The sequence below is a fragment of the Polistes canadensis genome, unplaced genomic scaffold, assembly GCF_001313835.1.
Source record: "Polistes canadensis isolate GaletaPanama2010 unplaced genomic scaffold, ASM131383v1 scaffold_0, whole genome shotgun sequence".
Classification (NCBI taxonomy): Eukaryota; Metazoa; Arthropoda; class Insecta; order Hymenoptera; family Vespidae; genus Polistes; species Polistes canadensis.
Window position 1 is genome coordinate 2,037,156 of NW_014569547.1, and position 16,085 is coordinate 2,053,240.

The window sequence follows — 16,085 nt, forward strand, 5'->3', positions numbered from 1 at the left end:
ATGTAAATGGGAAAATGAAAAAGAGTGAGCGTGTTAATAATTAAGAAGAAAATAAAATAAAAGCTCTCTTCGAATAATCCGCTTGTTCGAAGAAGACACAGTTAAAACATCCTAAATAACTAACATATTCTCTACAATTTCAATATTCTACTTTTTTGTAAGGTTCGTGCAATCTCCTCTAGTCCCGGTTTAACATATATTTATTATTAACTTATGTATAACAATTAAGTAGACGCTCTATGAACAATTGATTCGTGCACTTTGACTATTTCTAAACGTAATCGCGATCAGAATAAAAGAAAAAATATTTATATATATGTAACATGCGAAGTATCGCATGCATTAATTATTTTCTATTAAAAAATATCAAAGTTTATAAGCACAATTGGAAAAAAAGAAGAACAATTTTCTATAAAGAAAAAATGATATAAAATTAAATTAATATTGCTTCATATTATCGAGAAATAAATCGCTGGTCGATTGAAAATTTGAAATAAACATTTGTACGGGATCGTGAGAAATGTTATCGATTATTTTTATAAATCGATTATTGTTATTGTATCAGTAATCGAGAATTATAATGAAGATGATGATGACGATGATTAATTAATGAAACGTCAGAGAATGTTAATGATGGTTACATGGAATTTTTCAGAATGCACTGTATTTATTTTTCTATCCTATTATTCTATCATTGTCATTATCAATCTCTACAGAATAAATTCAAAGAATATATGAAATGTTAATTATTATTATAGTGCGATTATTAAATTTTACGTCCTAGAAACATAACTCTTCGTTAACTCGTATAGAAATAATTAATTAATGATTACAATATTTTATATGATTTAATTTAGTCATTTAGAAAAATGTTGATTATGATTGAAAAGAAACAAATGTAAAACTTCACGCATGCTAGTTAACTTAAAAAATAACATTTTAGTCGAATAAAAAATTAGTATTTTTTAAATTGATTACGCGAGCACGACTATGAAACATATTCAAAAAATCATATCATTCATTTAAATGCACAAAAATGTAAAGCCTAAAATTCAATTTCACTATTATACTCAACGTGCGAGGTAATAAAAAAAAAACAGTTCGATTATTAGATCTATCGTTAATAGTGAAAGAAATAAAAAAAGAAAAAGTGATATATGAAACGAATCGCTTAAAAGTGAAAATGACATTTCTTGGCAATATTACATTTAACAATCGAATTTGGTAAGCATTTGTTGATAATTATTAAATGATACGCGAGATGGTCATTTGAACACATTTTACATATACATATATACATGTACATACAAGGTGCTCCAAAAGTTAGTTTACAAAAAAAGATTTAAACAAGGATAACAAAAAATAGAAAATCAATAAAATTACAATATTTAATTTTGTATTGGAAGGTATGAATTGTTATCTATAGTTTTGTTTTAAAAATATAATCCATTCTAAATAAATAATTAAAAATCTACCAGAAAATGTTACTAATTTTTTCAATTAGATAAAGTAATTTCTGGGACACCTTGTATATATCAACATATATAGATATATACAAATACATATATGTATTTCGATCATGCGATCAGCTTACAAAGTCAATCGTTTATTGATATTCATTATAGATGAACACGAATGCACCATTGCATTAGTTCAAGTATTTTTGATACATCCAAATAAAACTGTGATGCGTATTATTTAAACGCACTACCACATTTCATATCATCATTCATCGGTGTAATATATAAATCATGATGAATTGTCTAATGTTAATTAATTAAATAAACAAATATAAAAAATAAGTATTATTATACAGGCACCATCGAAAATAGATAATAAAATTTTGTGAAAGCTTGGCAAATAATTATTAGCAAACATTAATCGTGAAATAAAAACACACACACATACTATGCTCGATCGTTTACCTAAATGCATACATAATTAAATTAGTTCAAGTTATAATCTTGCATTCATTACTTCATTCGATCAAGTAAATTAAATAAAAATTCAAGGATGCGTACACGTTTTTCATACGTTTTCATGAGTGTGAGAATGTAACAGAGAGAGAATATAAATAATTTCCCTGGAATAAACAAAATGCATTTAAAGTTTGTTATATAAAATGATAAATTGTTAATCACGTATCGTTAGAATGCACAAAATTAAGAGAAACACATATACTATCGGATTAAAAAGAATTTCAATAATTAAGTCAATGATATTTCTTTTTAAATATCTACTGAAAAATATATTTAAATAAACATACACACATAAAAATTGTCCAAAACATAATCGTTAACAAAAAATCGTCAAATGTTACAAATAATTATATGATTATTATTGGGCAACACTTCGAGTAGCTTTTAGAATCACAGAGCAACAGTTATAATATAAAAAACATATAATATTTTTCCACATGGATTAAAGAATAAAAATCCAGGAAAATAAAAACTCAACAACTAACAATAAGATTGAAGCTTCTTTGCTTCTTCTAATCGACAAATCGCATGGAACTTTTGCAAAAAAATTCTGTACCTGAATCTATTTTAAAGCGCGGTGCATAGGATTCGTTATATGCTTTAGAAAATAAAATCCGGAAAAAAAGAATAAAAAGAAAAGGTGTGTTTGTGATAAGTTCGAAAAATAAAAAAAATAAAAACAATTTTTCTATCTTCACGAAAGCATCCTCGTTTCATAAAGCGAATTATGATATATATATTAATGATCATAAAAATTATTGTCCCTGTACTTCGTTATTGATCCGATAAACCAGAAAAATTATATACCGAAGCTACGAGACAATGAATAAAAATCTGTTCCTGGCACCAATGCTTTATATCCCTCGCATTCTTATTTTCATTATTCTACCTTCTTTTCTTTTTTTATTTTTTATCAAGATTTATTGAAAATGTTAACATTTTTCAGTTCTGTCTTTTAATGGATGATCCAAAGTGAATAATAACCGAAGCTCTGCATGAAAAGGAATGATTAAAGAATATCTCATAATCTAGAAACAAGAAATAGCTGTTTATAAACTCTATGGCATATGTACATTAGTTATTTTATCGAAATTTAATAAGATATAGATGTGGTGCAGTTTAAGGTACAAATAAAATGATAGTCTTCCGATAGAACACTTCTTTGGTTTCTTCTTTTCTATTCATTTTCCTCCACAGTTTCATCTATAACTTTATTAAGTTTATGATTTTGCCAATCTAAAGTAATGTTGTCCAGATGATTATCAAAATCAACAAGATTACGATATTGTTCATTTTCCAACAAAGTATATAATGCATCTGTAGGTGCAACTCCTCCTTCATAGAATATACTATAAAAAATTTAAGTAAGGTAATCTTTTAGATAAATAATTAAATTTATACGTTAAAATATTATGAACTAATGATAGAAAATATACTACTTGGCTTTGTCTTTGAGTTTCCATTTTCCATCCACAAACTGTGAGATACGTAACGGGCTTGATGTCATATTAAGTGTCATCTCTTTATTATCTACCTAGTAGAAAAGTAAAGAATCAAATCCAGGTCTAATATATTTTCATATAAACATAATTATACTTACCACAACAAGTAAAGCACCACTACAATTTTCTGCTATTTTATCTGCTATTCTGTGAGCTGGCCTATCTGTACTGTAATAAAAAATAATCTTACTTAGAATAAATATCACAAAAAATAAAATAAGCATACACAAATAATAATAGATAAACAATATTTACCTTAAGTCATTAATATTTTCGTTTGCAAGATAATAACCAGCCAATATCAGACCTTTACTCGTAGCTAACTGATCAACCTAGAAAAATAAATCTAACATTTATATCTACTAAATGGGAACACAAGTGGCACAAAAAACATAACCTCAAAATATGACAGTTGCTTTAGATAGTGTATCATACATATACCATTATTATTGATATAACATAGTAATAAATATAATATTCTTGTTAGAATTTGTAAAGAAATAATAATAAAATACTTACAAGAGTAAGTGCAATTTCCGCCATTGGTGAAACATGAAGACAAATATGGAATAACGGTATTGCATCCTCAATACGTAACTCCGAGGGTTTTCCATCGTTCTTAGTTTTTAATCTAGCAAGTAACAAACCATTGATAGCACAATGTGGGTATTTAGCAGCGTGTAAAATTATTTTACAATATGCACGAGGAGAAAATATGACGTCTGCCATTTTCTTTAATAACGGAGTATGTTGCTTCAGACGGACATATAATTACACGTCATGCTTTCCCAAATGATTCGCTTCCCTTCCACGTCACGTGACCCACAACTAACCAATCAACGTACAAAAGTGCCGCCGCAATTTTGTTACCATGGTGATCGCACAGCTGATCGTGTATGTAAACAGACGCTACTGTCAGTATATGACAGCTTTACCTGACAATTAAACATGGATACCACGTGCACATATTTTACTTTAAATATTAAGTTGTATAATGTATTTAAAGTTCTCTCATCTCGTGAATAATTATTTTTTTACATATTTTATACTTTTTTACTTACTTTCTATAAGGTAAACTTTGTTATTGGTAATTAAAAAATATAAAGAGAATTTTTTTTATAAATATATACTTTAATAATAAATTATTAATTGTTCAATAAGAATAAATTTTAATATTATTTTATAGATGGCTGACCTTTCTGATGATTCGGATATAAATCCGGAAGAAATTGCACGTATAGTTGAAGATATTGAAAATCTGGATAATAACTTGCTTAAAAGTTCATTTAAAAAACCGAGCCGTACAAGAATAGATAATGAAGATTCTACATTAGCGAGTAATACGGATACCAAAAAAAAGGTTCTATTTAAAGGTTTGGATTATATCGGATACTTTATAATAAATCTAAATGTGTATTGAAAATATAAACTTAAATTTTTGTAGATTATAACAAAGAAGATCCTTTGGCAGATTTAATATCAGACGAAGAAGAAATACCATTAAAGCAAAAGAATGTTGTTGCACAAAATGCTAAAAGTACTTTAATGGAAAGTTTATTCGGTATTAAAACTATAAATAGTTCCGTATCCAGCATTCAATCAAGCGATAAACCAATACTTTCATTGTCTGATACAAGTACAGATAATATTAATCCAGTAAAAAGTTCATTGAATCAAGACAATCAATTAGATTTAAAAGATGAGTCTGTTGTCCCTGAAAATAAACCGTTGAAGCAAATAAATATACAAAGAACACAGAGTACTTCTTATATTAATGATGGTACTACAGCAAGTACACTCAATAAATTGCGATCGACGACTGATAAATCACAAAAATCATTATTAATGGAAGACTTATTTGGAAATAGACAACGTTCTATTTCTACTCAGAATATTAGCACTCAACAAACTGTTGACAGAATTGGTACAAAAACAACTACAGAATATACGACAGATATTATCAAAGAAGATAATCCAGTTAAATCTACAACGTTTGGATATGCACCTACTACTTCTGTGTCTAGAGAATCACGTAGGGGAAGAAAAACTTCGAGTATAATTCATGATCCTTTAGGTTTACTTTCTTCGCCTCAACCTGAATATACTTCCGAATTGGTAATCTTCATTTAAATTCCACTTCCTTCAAAGTATTACTATTATATATATATATGCACACACACATATATACACTAGATTAATAAATTATTTTTAATTATAAAGAAATCAAAAAAAGCTGAAACTACTGAAGACTCAAGTAAAAATAAATCAACGAATCAAGATCTACCTGAATGGTTAGGTGGAACAAAGAAATCGGATAATAAAAAACAGCAGGAAGTTGAACAACCGTCTTTGCATAATGCAGAACAGAATATTACACAGCAAAAACAACCTTTCGAAAATTCACAAATACAACATAACTTCAACATAAACAAACCAATAAAGACAGATAATAGTGACATGAATAATACAGCTGTACGTCAAGAAGAATTACCAATACTAATTAGTACACAATTCGATCAACATGCAGCAATTATGACTATGCAACAACAGGAACATGAACTAAGAACAGCTGCAACTTTATCTCATCAAAATGATCAATTAAATAGGCTGATAGAAACTCAAAAATACAAATTGACTGAACAAGAAAAACAATTTAACATGCTTATTAAAAAACAAATGGACAGACAAATCTTACTTGAAGCGCAAATGAAACAACAGCAAGAGCGCATTAATCATTACATTCAGGTAAGTGATACATAAAAAATAATAAATAATTATTGAAAATGATTACAGTTTTTTTATTTCTTTTTTGATATTTAAGACATTGATGGCACAACCCACATCGTTGCCAACGCCAATGAATTTTTCAACGAATCAAACTACAGGAGATATGCAAGAAGAAAAAGATAAAATTATTTTTGAAAAATCAATAGACAAATTAGAATCGGAAAAGTTTTATTTGGAAAATACATTAAAAAGTTTAAACGAAAGACATGAATATGAATTAATAATCCACGAAGATTCATACAAATAAGTATCTTAGATCAATTTTTAATTAAATGTTAAAAATTTGTAGTTTATGTATATATATATATTTATGGTATTTTATTTTTGCAGAAGGCAGATTACATTCCTTCAAGAAATGATCAATAAACTTGAAAAGAAATTTCGTAATGAAATAGAGATTTTACAAAATGATTATGAATCACAAATTGAGAAAATTAAAGCGGAGAAAATACAAATAGAAATGGCGTATAAAGAAGAAATAGAAAATTTAAAAGTAATATTAAATTCTTTTAATTCCATGAATTATATAAAATGCAAATAGTAATTAATTTATATTATATTTATATATATTTCTAGAAAGAACATGTAAAATCTATTCAAGAAATTTGTGAAAGGCATACTATGAATATAAATCTTTTGCAAAAAGAACATTCACAAACTCTTGAAAATATATCAAAAGCTAAAGAAAGAGAAAATTTAGCAGTGACGTCTGTAACAAATCTTAAATCAGATATTGAACAGATGTTACATAAATCTAATATTTTAATCAACAATATAAAGACTGTACACGAAAAATTAAAAGATAAGGATGAGAAAATTGATAAAATAAAAGAAGAATATTTAAAATCAGAAAAAGAATACTTAGAAGGTATGCTTTAAAATAAAATTTAATACATTTAAACAAATCTATATGAATATTTATATTACGACTTTGTTTTACAAATAACTATAGTAGAAAGACAAAGTTTAGAAAGACAGAAAGGTATCTTGGATGAAGAACGCAAAGAAATTGTAGAATCAATGAAAAAACTTGAATCGAAATTTATACAAGTCACATCGAATATTCAAAAGCAAAGTCTACAATATGATGAGGCTGAAGAAAGACTTAATACAAAAGAAAAAACATTAACAAGGGAAAGAGAATTATTTGAACAGAAAGTTATTTGGGAACGTAAACATTTAGAGGTAAAATATTAAAAACATAATTACATTTTTTTAATTGAACATATGATTATTAATATATGATGCTTGTAGAATTTAAGGGATGCATGGATAAAAGAGCAAGAAAGACAGTTAGGAGCAATTGCACAAGAAAGAGAAGCAGTTATAACAGAACGTGCAAAAGTAGAAGTTTTCGATAGATTAAAATCTGACGACATGGCAAAGGCAGAGGTATTGACAAATAAAAATTAATATTTAATACATTTTATTAATATATTAATATCAATTTTTTTTAGTTGGAAGCTGCTATAAGTGCCGCTCAAAATGCGAATAGTCGTGCTAATCAAGAGAGACTGAAATGGCAAGAAAAAATAAGAGAACTTGAAATACAACAACAACAAATCCAAGAAAAGGAAAACGAACTTATACTGCGTGCCAAAGAACTTGAAAACTTAACACAGGTGAAGGATATTTCAATTAATAATTAGAAAAAAAGATAAAATAAAAAAAAGTATTTTTCTACTAATACATATATACTACCAAATAGTCTGCACTAAAAAAAAAGGATGAAGGAATAAGGGCGTTAAAACAAGCACGTCAAATTGAAGATCAACATAAAGAAAGGGTCGGTCAATTACAATTACAGCTTGAAGCATTGGCACAAAGAGAAACTAAAATTGCGTCTGAGAAATTACATTTAGCAAGGTAAATATGAAATCAAATAGATTAAAATGAAGTAAAATTAAAAATTATGCCTTTTTTATGATAGAGAAAGATTAGCATTACGAACTGCTCAAACAGAAAAACCAGTAAAAGACTTAAAAGTAAATATTCATTCTACATACGAAGATATTCCAACAGTTTTATCAGATATTCCTACTTCACAAGCTTTACCTTCTTATATGGTAATGATTAGTTTGTTATATTAAAATATTAAAAAGTATATTATATAAAATATTTTTAAAAAATAAATATATATTATATCGTTTAAATGTTGCAGGAGATTATCGATCCACAATTAATAATGCTAAAATTAAATTTAGACAACCAGTTAGATGTCACTAATAAATGCCTTGAAACAATGGGTATTTAATAAAATATTAAGCATAAGTGTGTACAAAGATTGTGTAATTCATTTATTAGAAAAATTACATACCTTGCATATGAGATCAACAGATTACGAATCTGATGAATTCAATTCTGCATTTTCATCTAATACAAAAATAAAGAATGTAAATAGAATATTATATAAATAGATTAAAGTATACAAAATAAAATTATTTTATATGATTGTAGACAGAGATTTTTATACAATTTCATATATTAAATATAAATTAGGATATAAAAGGAAACTTACCATCGGAAATAATTTCAAGATTGCAAAGTAAATCGATATTATTTCTGACTTGCTCTATGTGCAGAAATGCAGATTTAGCTTTGTAAAATTCATTACTCACATGATTGGTACATGTCACCTATACAAACAAATTAAATATGATGATATAATTATATTTATCGGATTAAATATTCATTTATACTTACGATATTATTAATTATTTTTTCGGCGTCTATGTTATCATTTTGTATGATTTCTAAAGGTCCATTAGCAGCTTGAAAATTATTTAAAAATTCTAAAGCATTTGAAAAAAATTCTACCGATTGTCTAAACAAATAATGTTATAATAAATATAAATATGAATGAGAACTTTTATAATAAAAATTTGAAAATGCCAACTTACCGATGGCATTCATGCGATATTGGTAAACCCTGGGCATGTTTGGATTCAAATAACAATTTTTTTACCGCATTCTCGTGTGTAATTAAATAATTACAGTTTTTACTAATAATCTCTTGACAGTCCATACTTTCATCTAAAAGAAATTTAATATGATTTATTATTCTATATCGTACAGTAGCAAAATTGTAGTAAAAAGTGTTTGTTACTATATTTAATACAAATTATAATTCATTACCTCGTAAAGCTTTTAACTGATTCATTAGATTTTTATATTCTTCTGACTGTTGTTCCTTATCATTTTTATACTTTTCACAACAAATATTTCTCCTTTTTTGTAGTAAACCTCTTAAGGATTCTATTTCTTCCATATTTAAATAATAATTAAAATATTATAACATGACAATATTTTTTTCAAATAAATCAATTATTCAATACACATTAGAAAAGATTATTTTATTATATTGTCGTAATAGATCTCACTAAATTGTTTAAATTTTTTAAACAAAGAGCATTATTATGACAGTTGAACGTGCCACTGCTGCCACTTTAAGATCAATTAATGTATTAATCTATAAAAAAAAAGTTACTATAGTTTAATACTAAATGACAAATAATAAATAATTAATAAGGTCAAATAATAAATTCAATTATTTTCAAATTCAATTCACATTTATTAACTTTATAATAAAATTATATAATTTTTTTTTGTTAAAACTGCTTAAAAAACTATTTTTATTCAAGAATTGCTTTAATGTTAAAGGATATAGGGAATTTTTCCTAGAAATATATGGCAATAGTGTTTAGCACTGTGCATCGATACACGTTGCACGTCTGAACGTTTGCTATTGTAAAGATGACGTGACAGTACATTTTTTAATAAGTTACACAAATATTAAAGTTTGACTTTTATTTCTATTGTTTTATTTTTTTTATATCAACAACATTTTATTACATACAGTGAATAAATTGTTTCTCTTTGATCTCTTTATTTATTGTATATAAGTTATCTTTTTTTTCAATATATATGGAATTATTTATTTATATAAACATATAAATATTTAAAAGGATATCATTTTGTTGGATAGTCATCCTGAGACATGGGAGATCAGCAGATTATTTGTTTGATCAAATGGTTGGATACATTTGATCTTCAGGCTGCTCATTCATCCCCAGAAGATATAAGCGATGGTGTCGCATTGGCTGAAGTTTTGGCACAAATAGCACCAGAATGGTTTACGGCAGTTTGGAAGGCAAAAATAAAGACAGAGGTTAATTCTAATTGGCGTCTTAAAGTAAGCAATCTTAAAAAAATTATTGAAGCTGTAATGGAATATTATATAGAATGTTTGAATCAACAATTGTCGGGCTACGTAAAGCCAGATGCTGGAAAGATAGGAGAACATTGCGATAGAGACGAATTGTGTCGTTTGCTACAACTTATTCTTGGATGCGCAGTAAATTGTAATCAAAAACAACAATACATAACCAGAATTATGAGTATGGAAGAGTCGGTGCAACAAGCTATTATGCAAAGTATTCAAACGTTAGAAAGTAGCATGCACGGTCCTAGATTAAGTTTGGGTACCAGTCTCAATTTTGAATCATTAGATGTAGCCGATGGTGCTCAACAAAGATTATTATCAGAACTGCAAATTGCAGTAGATATGAAAGAACAATTAGAACAAAGATGTCACGAGCTTGATCAACAACTTTCTCTTCTTCAGGAAGAAAAAGTAGGATTGATTGCTGAAAATAAGAAACTCCAAGAGAGATTAGATGAATTTGAAAATCCTGAAGATTCTGGTTCTATCTTAAAATATTCTAGTCTTCGAAAACAAGTAGAAAATTTGAAAGATGAAGTATTTAAATTAGAGACCTCCAGAGACGATTATAGATTAAAAGTAGAATTATTAGAGAAAGAAGTATTAGAATTACAGACCAAGCAAGAAGATTTACAAAAATCAGCTGACGAAGCTAATATCCTAAAAGATGAAGTAGATGCATTACGTGAAACAGCAGATAAAATAACTAAATACGAACTTACTATAGACTCTTACAAAAAGAAGATGGAAGATTTAAGCGATTTAAGACGACAAGTTAAAATTCTGGAAGAAAAAAATATGGAATATTTACAAGCCAAAATTGATTATGAGGAAGAAATGAAACGAGGTACCATGCTACGTAATCATCTAGAACTCTGTAAACAACAACTTGCAGAAGTTAGTCATAAATTAGATGAACAAAGTAATAAATGTGATAGGCTTGAATTTGAAGGAAAAAAAATGGAAGCAAAATTGAGTGCACTGCAAAGAGAAAGAGATAGATTAATTATAGAACGGGATGCTTTGAAAGAAACTAATGAAGAATTAAAATGTACGCAATTACAAGCAGCAGAAAATATTGCTAAACCTGTGTCAGACGATGCAGTAGGAAGTACGGAAATGATTCCACTAGAAGTTAAAGAGAAGTTATTATTTTTACAATATGAAAATAAAATGTTAAAATTAAAACAAAAAGGTAGTGAAGATAAATTACCTACAGTCCAAGCACTACTTGAACATTCTGAAGAACAATTAAATAATCTCAGAGGACAAAATCGTGAAGCTAATCAGAGGATAATTGAATTAGAAAATAAATTAGAAGAAGCTATTGGGAATCAATCTAGTACTTATAATAAAAATGACAATATAACGCTACAGCAAAAAATAACACAATTACAGGATGAATTAAGAAGAGCGCAAGTTGAACGAGAACGTTTGGTATTACAAATTGAGGATCGAGATAATGCTTCACAGAGTCAGAAACAAAAAGCTTTTGCATTGCAAGAAAAATTAACGCGACGCGAATATGAGAACGCAGCACTTGAAGAACGTTATAAGAAATACATTGAGAAAGCAAAAAGTGTTATAAAAAGTTTAGATCCTAAGCAAAATAATTCTTCACCCTCGGAAATGGTTGTATTACGTAATCAAATTATAGAACAACGTAAAATGATTGAAGATATGGAAAGATCTTTAAAAGAATCTAAGATGGTCAGAGAAATGGAAGAAAAGCTAATGATATCAGCATTTTATCGTTTAGGATTATCCTCTCATAGAGAAGCTTTAGATCAACATCTTATTGCACTTAACTCGGGACAAGGGCAATCTTTTCTTGCCAGGCAAAGACAACCTTCGGCAAGACGCTATCCGCAATTTAATTCTAAGTGAAAAATGACGAGATATACTTTATTGAAAAGTTTTTACTATAAAATTAAAGATCTAGTATATCTATATATATAATTTTATTTAATGTGATTTATACATTATACTAATGTATTTATGTATTTATTTACAAATTACGTATAGATGCAATTTATTTCATTATAAATACTACATTCTTAATAATATGTATATATACATGTACAGATATAACATAATACGTAAAATTATTTATTGTGAATATTGTAAACTTTTATAATGAGATAAATATTACCATTTTGTGCTGAAAATTAAGTATACCATCTATATAGTACAAGTATCACAATTTTCATTTTTCTACAAATGCATCAGCTTCTAATTGTGAGGGTTTTTTTTACTTTTAATCAAAGTATATCATTTTTGAGATCTTGATTATATACATAAACATAACGAAATTTTCTTTAGAAAGATTATTATTATTCTGTGTATGCATATACGATCCAAAGAAAGTAAAATGTGCAAAATTGTCTAGAATATATAAGAAATTAATTAAAGTTAATGAGGAATGTGTTATTTTATCAGAGAAAAAAAATGTGATCTGTTAAAAGTTATATAAAAATATTATTTTCATGAATTATTATATATATATATATATATTATATATTATATATATTTATAATACTGACGAAATAAAATACTATGATAAGTGAAATTTATTTTTATTATCTTATATAATAAAAATATCTCTCTATGTGTAGTGTGATAATTTATATTAATATATCCCTGAGTTTTCAGATTTACGCAGATTTGTAAGTACATACGACAATATGCTAAAACTTTTAGTTACGATTTATTTGTATATATATATATATATATATATGTATATGACTAGCCAGTAATTGGCAAATTGTTGCCTGATTATAATTTTCCGTAGTCTTCTATTAACATATTATTCCCCATTATACAGATATTTGTTCATAGTATCATGAATAAACAAAATATATCAATTGTGTGATTAAAAGTGTAATATAAAAAATTAAATAAAAATCATAAGCACAAATATTAACAAAATAGTCAGAGGAAAATAAATAAGATGAAAAACATATTCTTATCTGTGCTGTATAATTATATTTTTGGTTGATAATTGTATATATTCTCTTAATGGATCATTTATTTCCATCATATGCTAAAATTTCTGAACCACATATTTTTTGCAACATAATCTGCCGTTCGTTATATAATTTATTAAGATAATTAGTAACTCTGCTATTATAATTAGTTATATTTTGTGCTTTTGTAATATTTTTTAAATTTGTATAACATCTTTGATAATAAAATATCGCACCAAATAAATCCCAAGCACTAAATTCAGGCCATAATACATCAGCAAAATAGATGCAACTGTTACTAACCTGTGAACATTTGGTATATCATGCAATACTTTTTAATAAATTCAACTTTTAATTAAAATGTTAAATATCAAAAAAATTTGTACCTGCCATATAAGAAAATCACTGAGACGAATTTCCCCAGAAGTACGAATAAGTAAATCAGGATTTGGAGAATTATAAGTGTACAAACACTTAGAAATAAGGTCTTCGTTAATATCTTCTGGTAAAATATCAGCATCTCTGATACCTTTTAATATATCTTTAATAGCATATGTCATTTCATCTCTTGCTAAACAAATAATAAGTAACAACGTTGTAAAAGCAAATTATCAAACGACTTATTTCTAACATATACTTACAAGTATAAGCAAAAGCAATATTAAGGAATGCTTTACTATTATTTTTGGTAATGATTATAGCTTCAGCCATTAATTTACGTAGATCCTCTGGAACTAATTCTAAATTTCCTATAATACGCACACATACACCATTTTCCATCAATTTTTGTCTAAAGATAAACAAAATATTTCTATATTACATTTGGCTTCCTTAATAATTTCAATGGAGTAATATAAGATCTTAGTGGTATAAGAAATATTATATAAAAAAAAGAACAATTACTTCTCATTTATCAAACTCTGGAATTTTTGTCTAGCAAGTTCCATAAGCCCGTCGACTTCTTCCTTAGACCTTTTAAAATTTTCTATACTAAATGCATAAACTGTTACTTCTACAACACCAAGGTCTAAGCACCACTGTAGAGTTTCTGTTAATTTGTGAAACCTAATATTTACAGAAAAATGCCGTTAATAATTTTATCAATACGGTATATAATTAAACATCTTTGTTTTTTACATATATATATATATATACGTACCCTTGTGTATGTCCACCTATTTTTTCAATATGTTTTTTGTTCGCATATCTTCTATTCCCGTCCATAATAAATGCTACATGTTTAGGAATTTCACCACTTTTTAAAATTTTTACAATTAAGTAATGGAAACAATTTAATGTACTTTCTCTTATCCACGACATGGTATATATTTTATGAGTCTTAAAAATAAAAAATGTTATTATATTTATCTTTATAAATAAATAAATTTTTATTAAATAAAACTTATTAAATAAAAAAGAATTATTTTTTTCATGCAAGTAGTACCTGAATAAATTTATGTGAAGTACTAAGATAGTTGACACAATTGGAAGAAGCTTATAAAGACTATATTGTTTATCTAAAACGTTTTTTAAAAACGCAAGTTCATTTTTGATAAATTAGTTCAATATCAACTTTTAAAAGACTATTATTATATACAGTTTTGCACCTTTTTTTTATCAATGCCGCCATATATACCGATAGAAAAACTAATTACTTTCACGTGATCACTCGTACTTAAAAATTTATCATGTAAGTTATCAAATATTCTATCAAATATTCTATCAAGTGCTACAATACACTTTTAAATCATATTTGTACACTTTATTTTATCCAATCGACACATCCTCGATTAATTTTTTCATGAGTTGGTTAAATACTTGCATCATCTTAGAATATAAAAACATTTTGAATATACAAAACGTTTGACTATTGATTTATTTTGATATTTCATATAATATAGCATTTATTCTATATGAATTTATTCTATAACATTTTGATTATTGTAAAGAACCTTTACAAATGATCACGCGCAACCTGTACGATTTCGAGGTTGTTTCAAGTTTCGCAGCGACCATCTTGAATATCTATCTCGTGATTATTTTTTTCTTTCTTTTATTCCTGTTTTTACATACCGTAACTGTTAAACGTATAAAGATGATATATGTTTTTTACCGGATTAGTATTGAATTATAATTAAAATGAATTGTAATTATAATTCTACATTAAAACTTACTGTTGTACGATATTAAAGAGGTTAAATATATGTACTTTTAATTCTCTGATAAACACTATGTAATAGTATAATATAATATCAATTATCTATTTATTTTTTTTTCATTTACGTAATAAAGAGGATTGCAATCATTGATAATATGATAATTTCTAAAAAAAAGAAAAAATAAGATTATAATGACCATACATATTTTATTCAAATTCTTACAAGAGTATAATTTATTTCTTTTTAATGAATTTTAAGTAGATAAATGGTAATCTATATGTATGATTATGATTATTAATACAAGTAATTATAAAATTTTTCATTCTTCTACTATCTTACATATGAGTTACAAACGTTGTATATATAGTTATATATTGTGTAAACATATATATAGATATAATTCTAACCTAAACAAAATTTTATTTAATAAATATGATAAATGTAAAATGAATTACAATACAGGCGCTAAA

The 16,085-nt window shown here is 26.4% G+C and overlaps 5 protein-coding genes across 7 annotated transcripts; 2 read left to right on the top strand and 3 right to left on the bottom strand.

Annotated features, from left to right (window-relative positions):
- Positions 1–3,008: 3,008 nt before the first annotated feature.
- On the bottom strand, positions 3,009–4,300 carry LOC106789590 (ER membrane protein complex subunit 8/9 homolog). Its single transcript, XM_014753982.1, has 5 exons — positions 4,001–4,300; positions 3,737–3,813; positions 3,580–3,649; positions 3,419–3,513; positions 3,009–3,328 (listed from the first exon to the last, which is right to left on the bottom strand). Exons 1-5 carry the CDS (start codon positions 4,208–4,210, stop codon positions 3,157–3,159), a joined length of 624 nt encoding a protein of 207 aa, XP_014609468.1. The 5' UTR covers positions 4,211–4,300; the 3' UTR covers positions 3,009–3,156.
- On the top strand, positions 4,241–8,532 carry LOC106789790 (paramyosin-like). Its single transcript, XM_014754315.1, has 13 exons — positions 4,241–4,375; positions 4,668–4,854; positions 4,926–5,596; positions 5,702–6,226; positions 6,303–6,511; positions 6,599–6,761; positions 6,845–7,136; positions 7,221–7,453; positions 7,523–7,660; positions 7,726–7,890; positions 7,977–8,134; positions 8,199–8,334; positions 8,430–8,532. Exons 1-13 carry the CDS (start codon positions 4,262–4,264, stop codon positions 8,520–8,522), a joined length of 3,084 nt encoding a protein of 1,027 aa, XP_014609801.1. The 5' UTR covers positions 4,241–4,261; the 3' UTR covers positions 8,523–8,532.
- LOC106789660 lies at positions 8,346–9,713 on the bottom strand. 2 transcript variants are annotated; one of them, XM_014754109.1, is made up of 6 exons: positions 9,404–9,713; positions 9,169–9,301; positions 8,972–9,092; positions 8,787–8,904; positions 8,586–8,641; positions 8,346–8,456 (listed from the first exon to the last, which is right to left on the bottom strand). In XM_014754109.1, exons 1-5 carry the CDS (start codon positions 9,534–9,536, stop codon positions 8,607–8,609), a joined length of 540 nt encoding a protein of 179 aa, XP_014609595.1. In that variant the 5' UTR covers positions 9,537–9,713; the 3' UTR covers positions 8,346–8,456; positions 8,586–8,606. The 2 variants fall into 2 exon arrangements, with proteins under 2 accessions (XP_014609595.1, XP_014609679.1); XM_014754193.1 differs by lacking the exon at positions 8,346–8,456 and having other exon boundaries at positions 8,541–8,641.
- Positions 9,714–10,145: 432 nt separating this feature from the next.
- Positions 10,146–12,906, top strand: LOC106793444 (protein Hook homolog 3). Its single transcript, XM_014760373.1, has one exon. It carries the CDS (start codon positions 10,266–10,268, stop codon positions 12,375–12,377), a length of 2,112 nt encoding a protein of 703 aa, XP_014615859.1. The 5' UTR covers positions 10,146–10,265; the 3' UTR covers positions 12,378–12,906.
- Positions 12,907–13,450: 544 nt separating this feature from the next.
- Positions 13,451–15,634, bottom strand: LOC106793556 (dehydrodolichyl diphosphate syntase complex subunit DHDDS). 2 transcript variants are annotated; one of them, XM_014760594.1, is made up of 7 exons: positions 15,064–15,634; positions 14,901–14,973; positions 14,616–14,794; positions 14,360–14,521; positions 14,098–14,246; positions 13,843–14,027; positions 13,451–13,759 (listed from the first exon to the last, which is right to left on the bottom strand). In XM_014760594.1, exons 3-7 carry the CDS (start codon positions 14,774–14,776, stop codon positions 13,514–13,516), a joined length of 903 nt encoding a protein of 300 aa, XP_014616080.1. In that variant the 5' UTR covers positions 14,777–14,794; positions 14,901–14,973; positions 15,064–15,634; the 3' UTR covers positions 13,451–13,513. The 2 variants fall into 2 exon arrangements, with proteins under 2 accessions (XP_014616080.1, XP_014616071.1); XM_014760585.1 differs by having other exon boundaries at positions 14,901–15,634.
- Positions 15,635–16,085: the final 451 nt, after the last annotated feature.

What these genes read in the sequence shown, in the direction of transcription:
- LOC106789590 (XM_014753982.1), bottom strand. Translation starts at nt 4,210, where the DNA reads ATGGCAGACGTCATATTTTCTCCTCGTGCATATTGTAAAATAATTTTA. An exon ending in GAAAATATTAATGACTTAAG is followed by an intron (nt 3,650 to 3,736) that starts GTAAATATTGTT and finishes TTTTTATTACAG; the next exon opens with TACAGATAGGCCAGCTCACA. An exon ending in GTGGTGCTTTACTTGTTGTG is followed by an intron (nt 3,514 to 3,579) that starts GTAAGTATAATT and finishes CTTTTCTACTAG; the next exon opens with GTAGATAATAAAGAGATGAC.
- LOC106789790 (XM_014754315.1), top strand. Translation starts at nt 4,262, where the DNA reads ATGCTTTCCCAAATGATTCGCTTCCCTTCCACGTCACGTGACCCACAA. An exon ending in GTGATCGCACAGCTGATCGT is followed by an intron (nt 4,376 to 4,667) that starts GTATGTAAACAG and finishes ATTATTTTATAG; the next exon opens with ATGGCTGACCTTTCTGATGA. An exon ending in GCATTAATCATTACATTCAG is followed by an intron (nt 6,227 to 6,302) that starts GTAAGTGATACA and finishes TTGATATTTAAG; the next exon opens with ACATTGATGGCACAACCCAC.
- LOC106789660 (XM_014754109.1), bottom strand. Translation starts at nt 9,536, where the DNA reads ATGGAAGAAATAGAATCCTTAAGAGGTTTACTACAAAAAAGGAGAAAT. An exon ending in TCAGTTAAAAGCTTTACGAG is followed by an intron (nt 9,302 to 9,403) that starts GTAATGAATTAT and finishes AATTTCTTTTAG; the next exon opens with ATGAAAGTATGGACTGTCAA. An exon ending in ATATCGCATGAATGCCATCG is followed by an intron (nt 9,093 to 9,168) that starts GTAAGTTGGCAT and finishes TTATTTGTTTAG; the next exon opens with ACAATCGGTAGAATTTTTTT.
- LOC106793444 (XM_014760373.1), top strand. Translation starts at nt 10,266, where the DNA reads ATGGGAGATCAGCAGATTATTTGTTTGATCAAATGGTTGGATACATTT.
- LOC106793556 (XM_014760594.1), bottom strand. Translation starts at nt 14,776, where the DNA reads ATGTCGTGGATAAGAGAAAGTACATTAAATTGTTTCCATTACTTAATT. An exon ending in ATAGGTGGACATACACAAGG is followed by an intron (nt 14,522 to 14,615) that starts GTACGTATATAT and finishes TGTAAATATTAG; the next exon opens with GTTTCACAAATTAACAGAAA. An exon ending in GTGATTTTCTTATATGGCAG is followed by an intron (nt 13,760 to 13,842) that starts GTACAAATTTTT and finishes AAATGTTCACAG; the next exon opens with GTTAGTAACAGTTGCATCTA.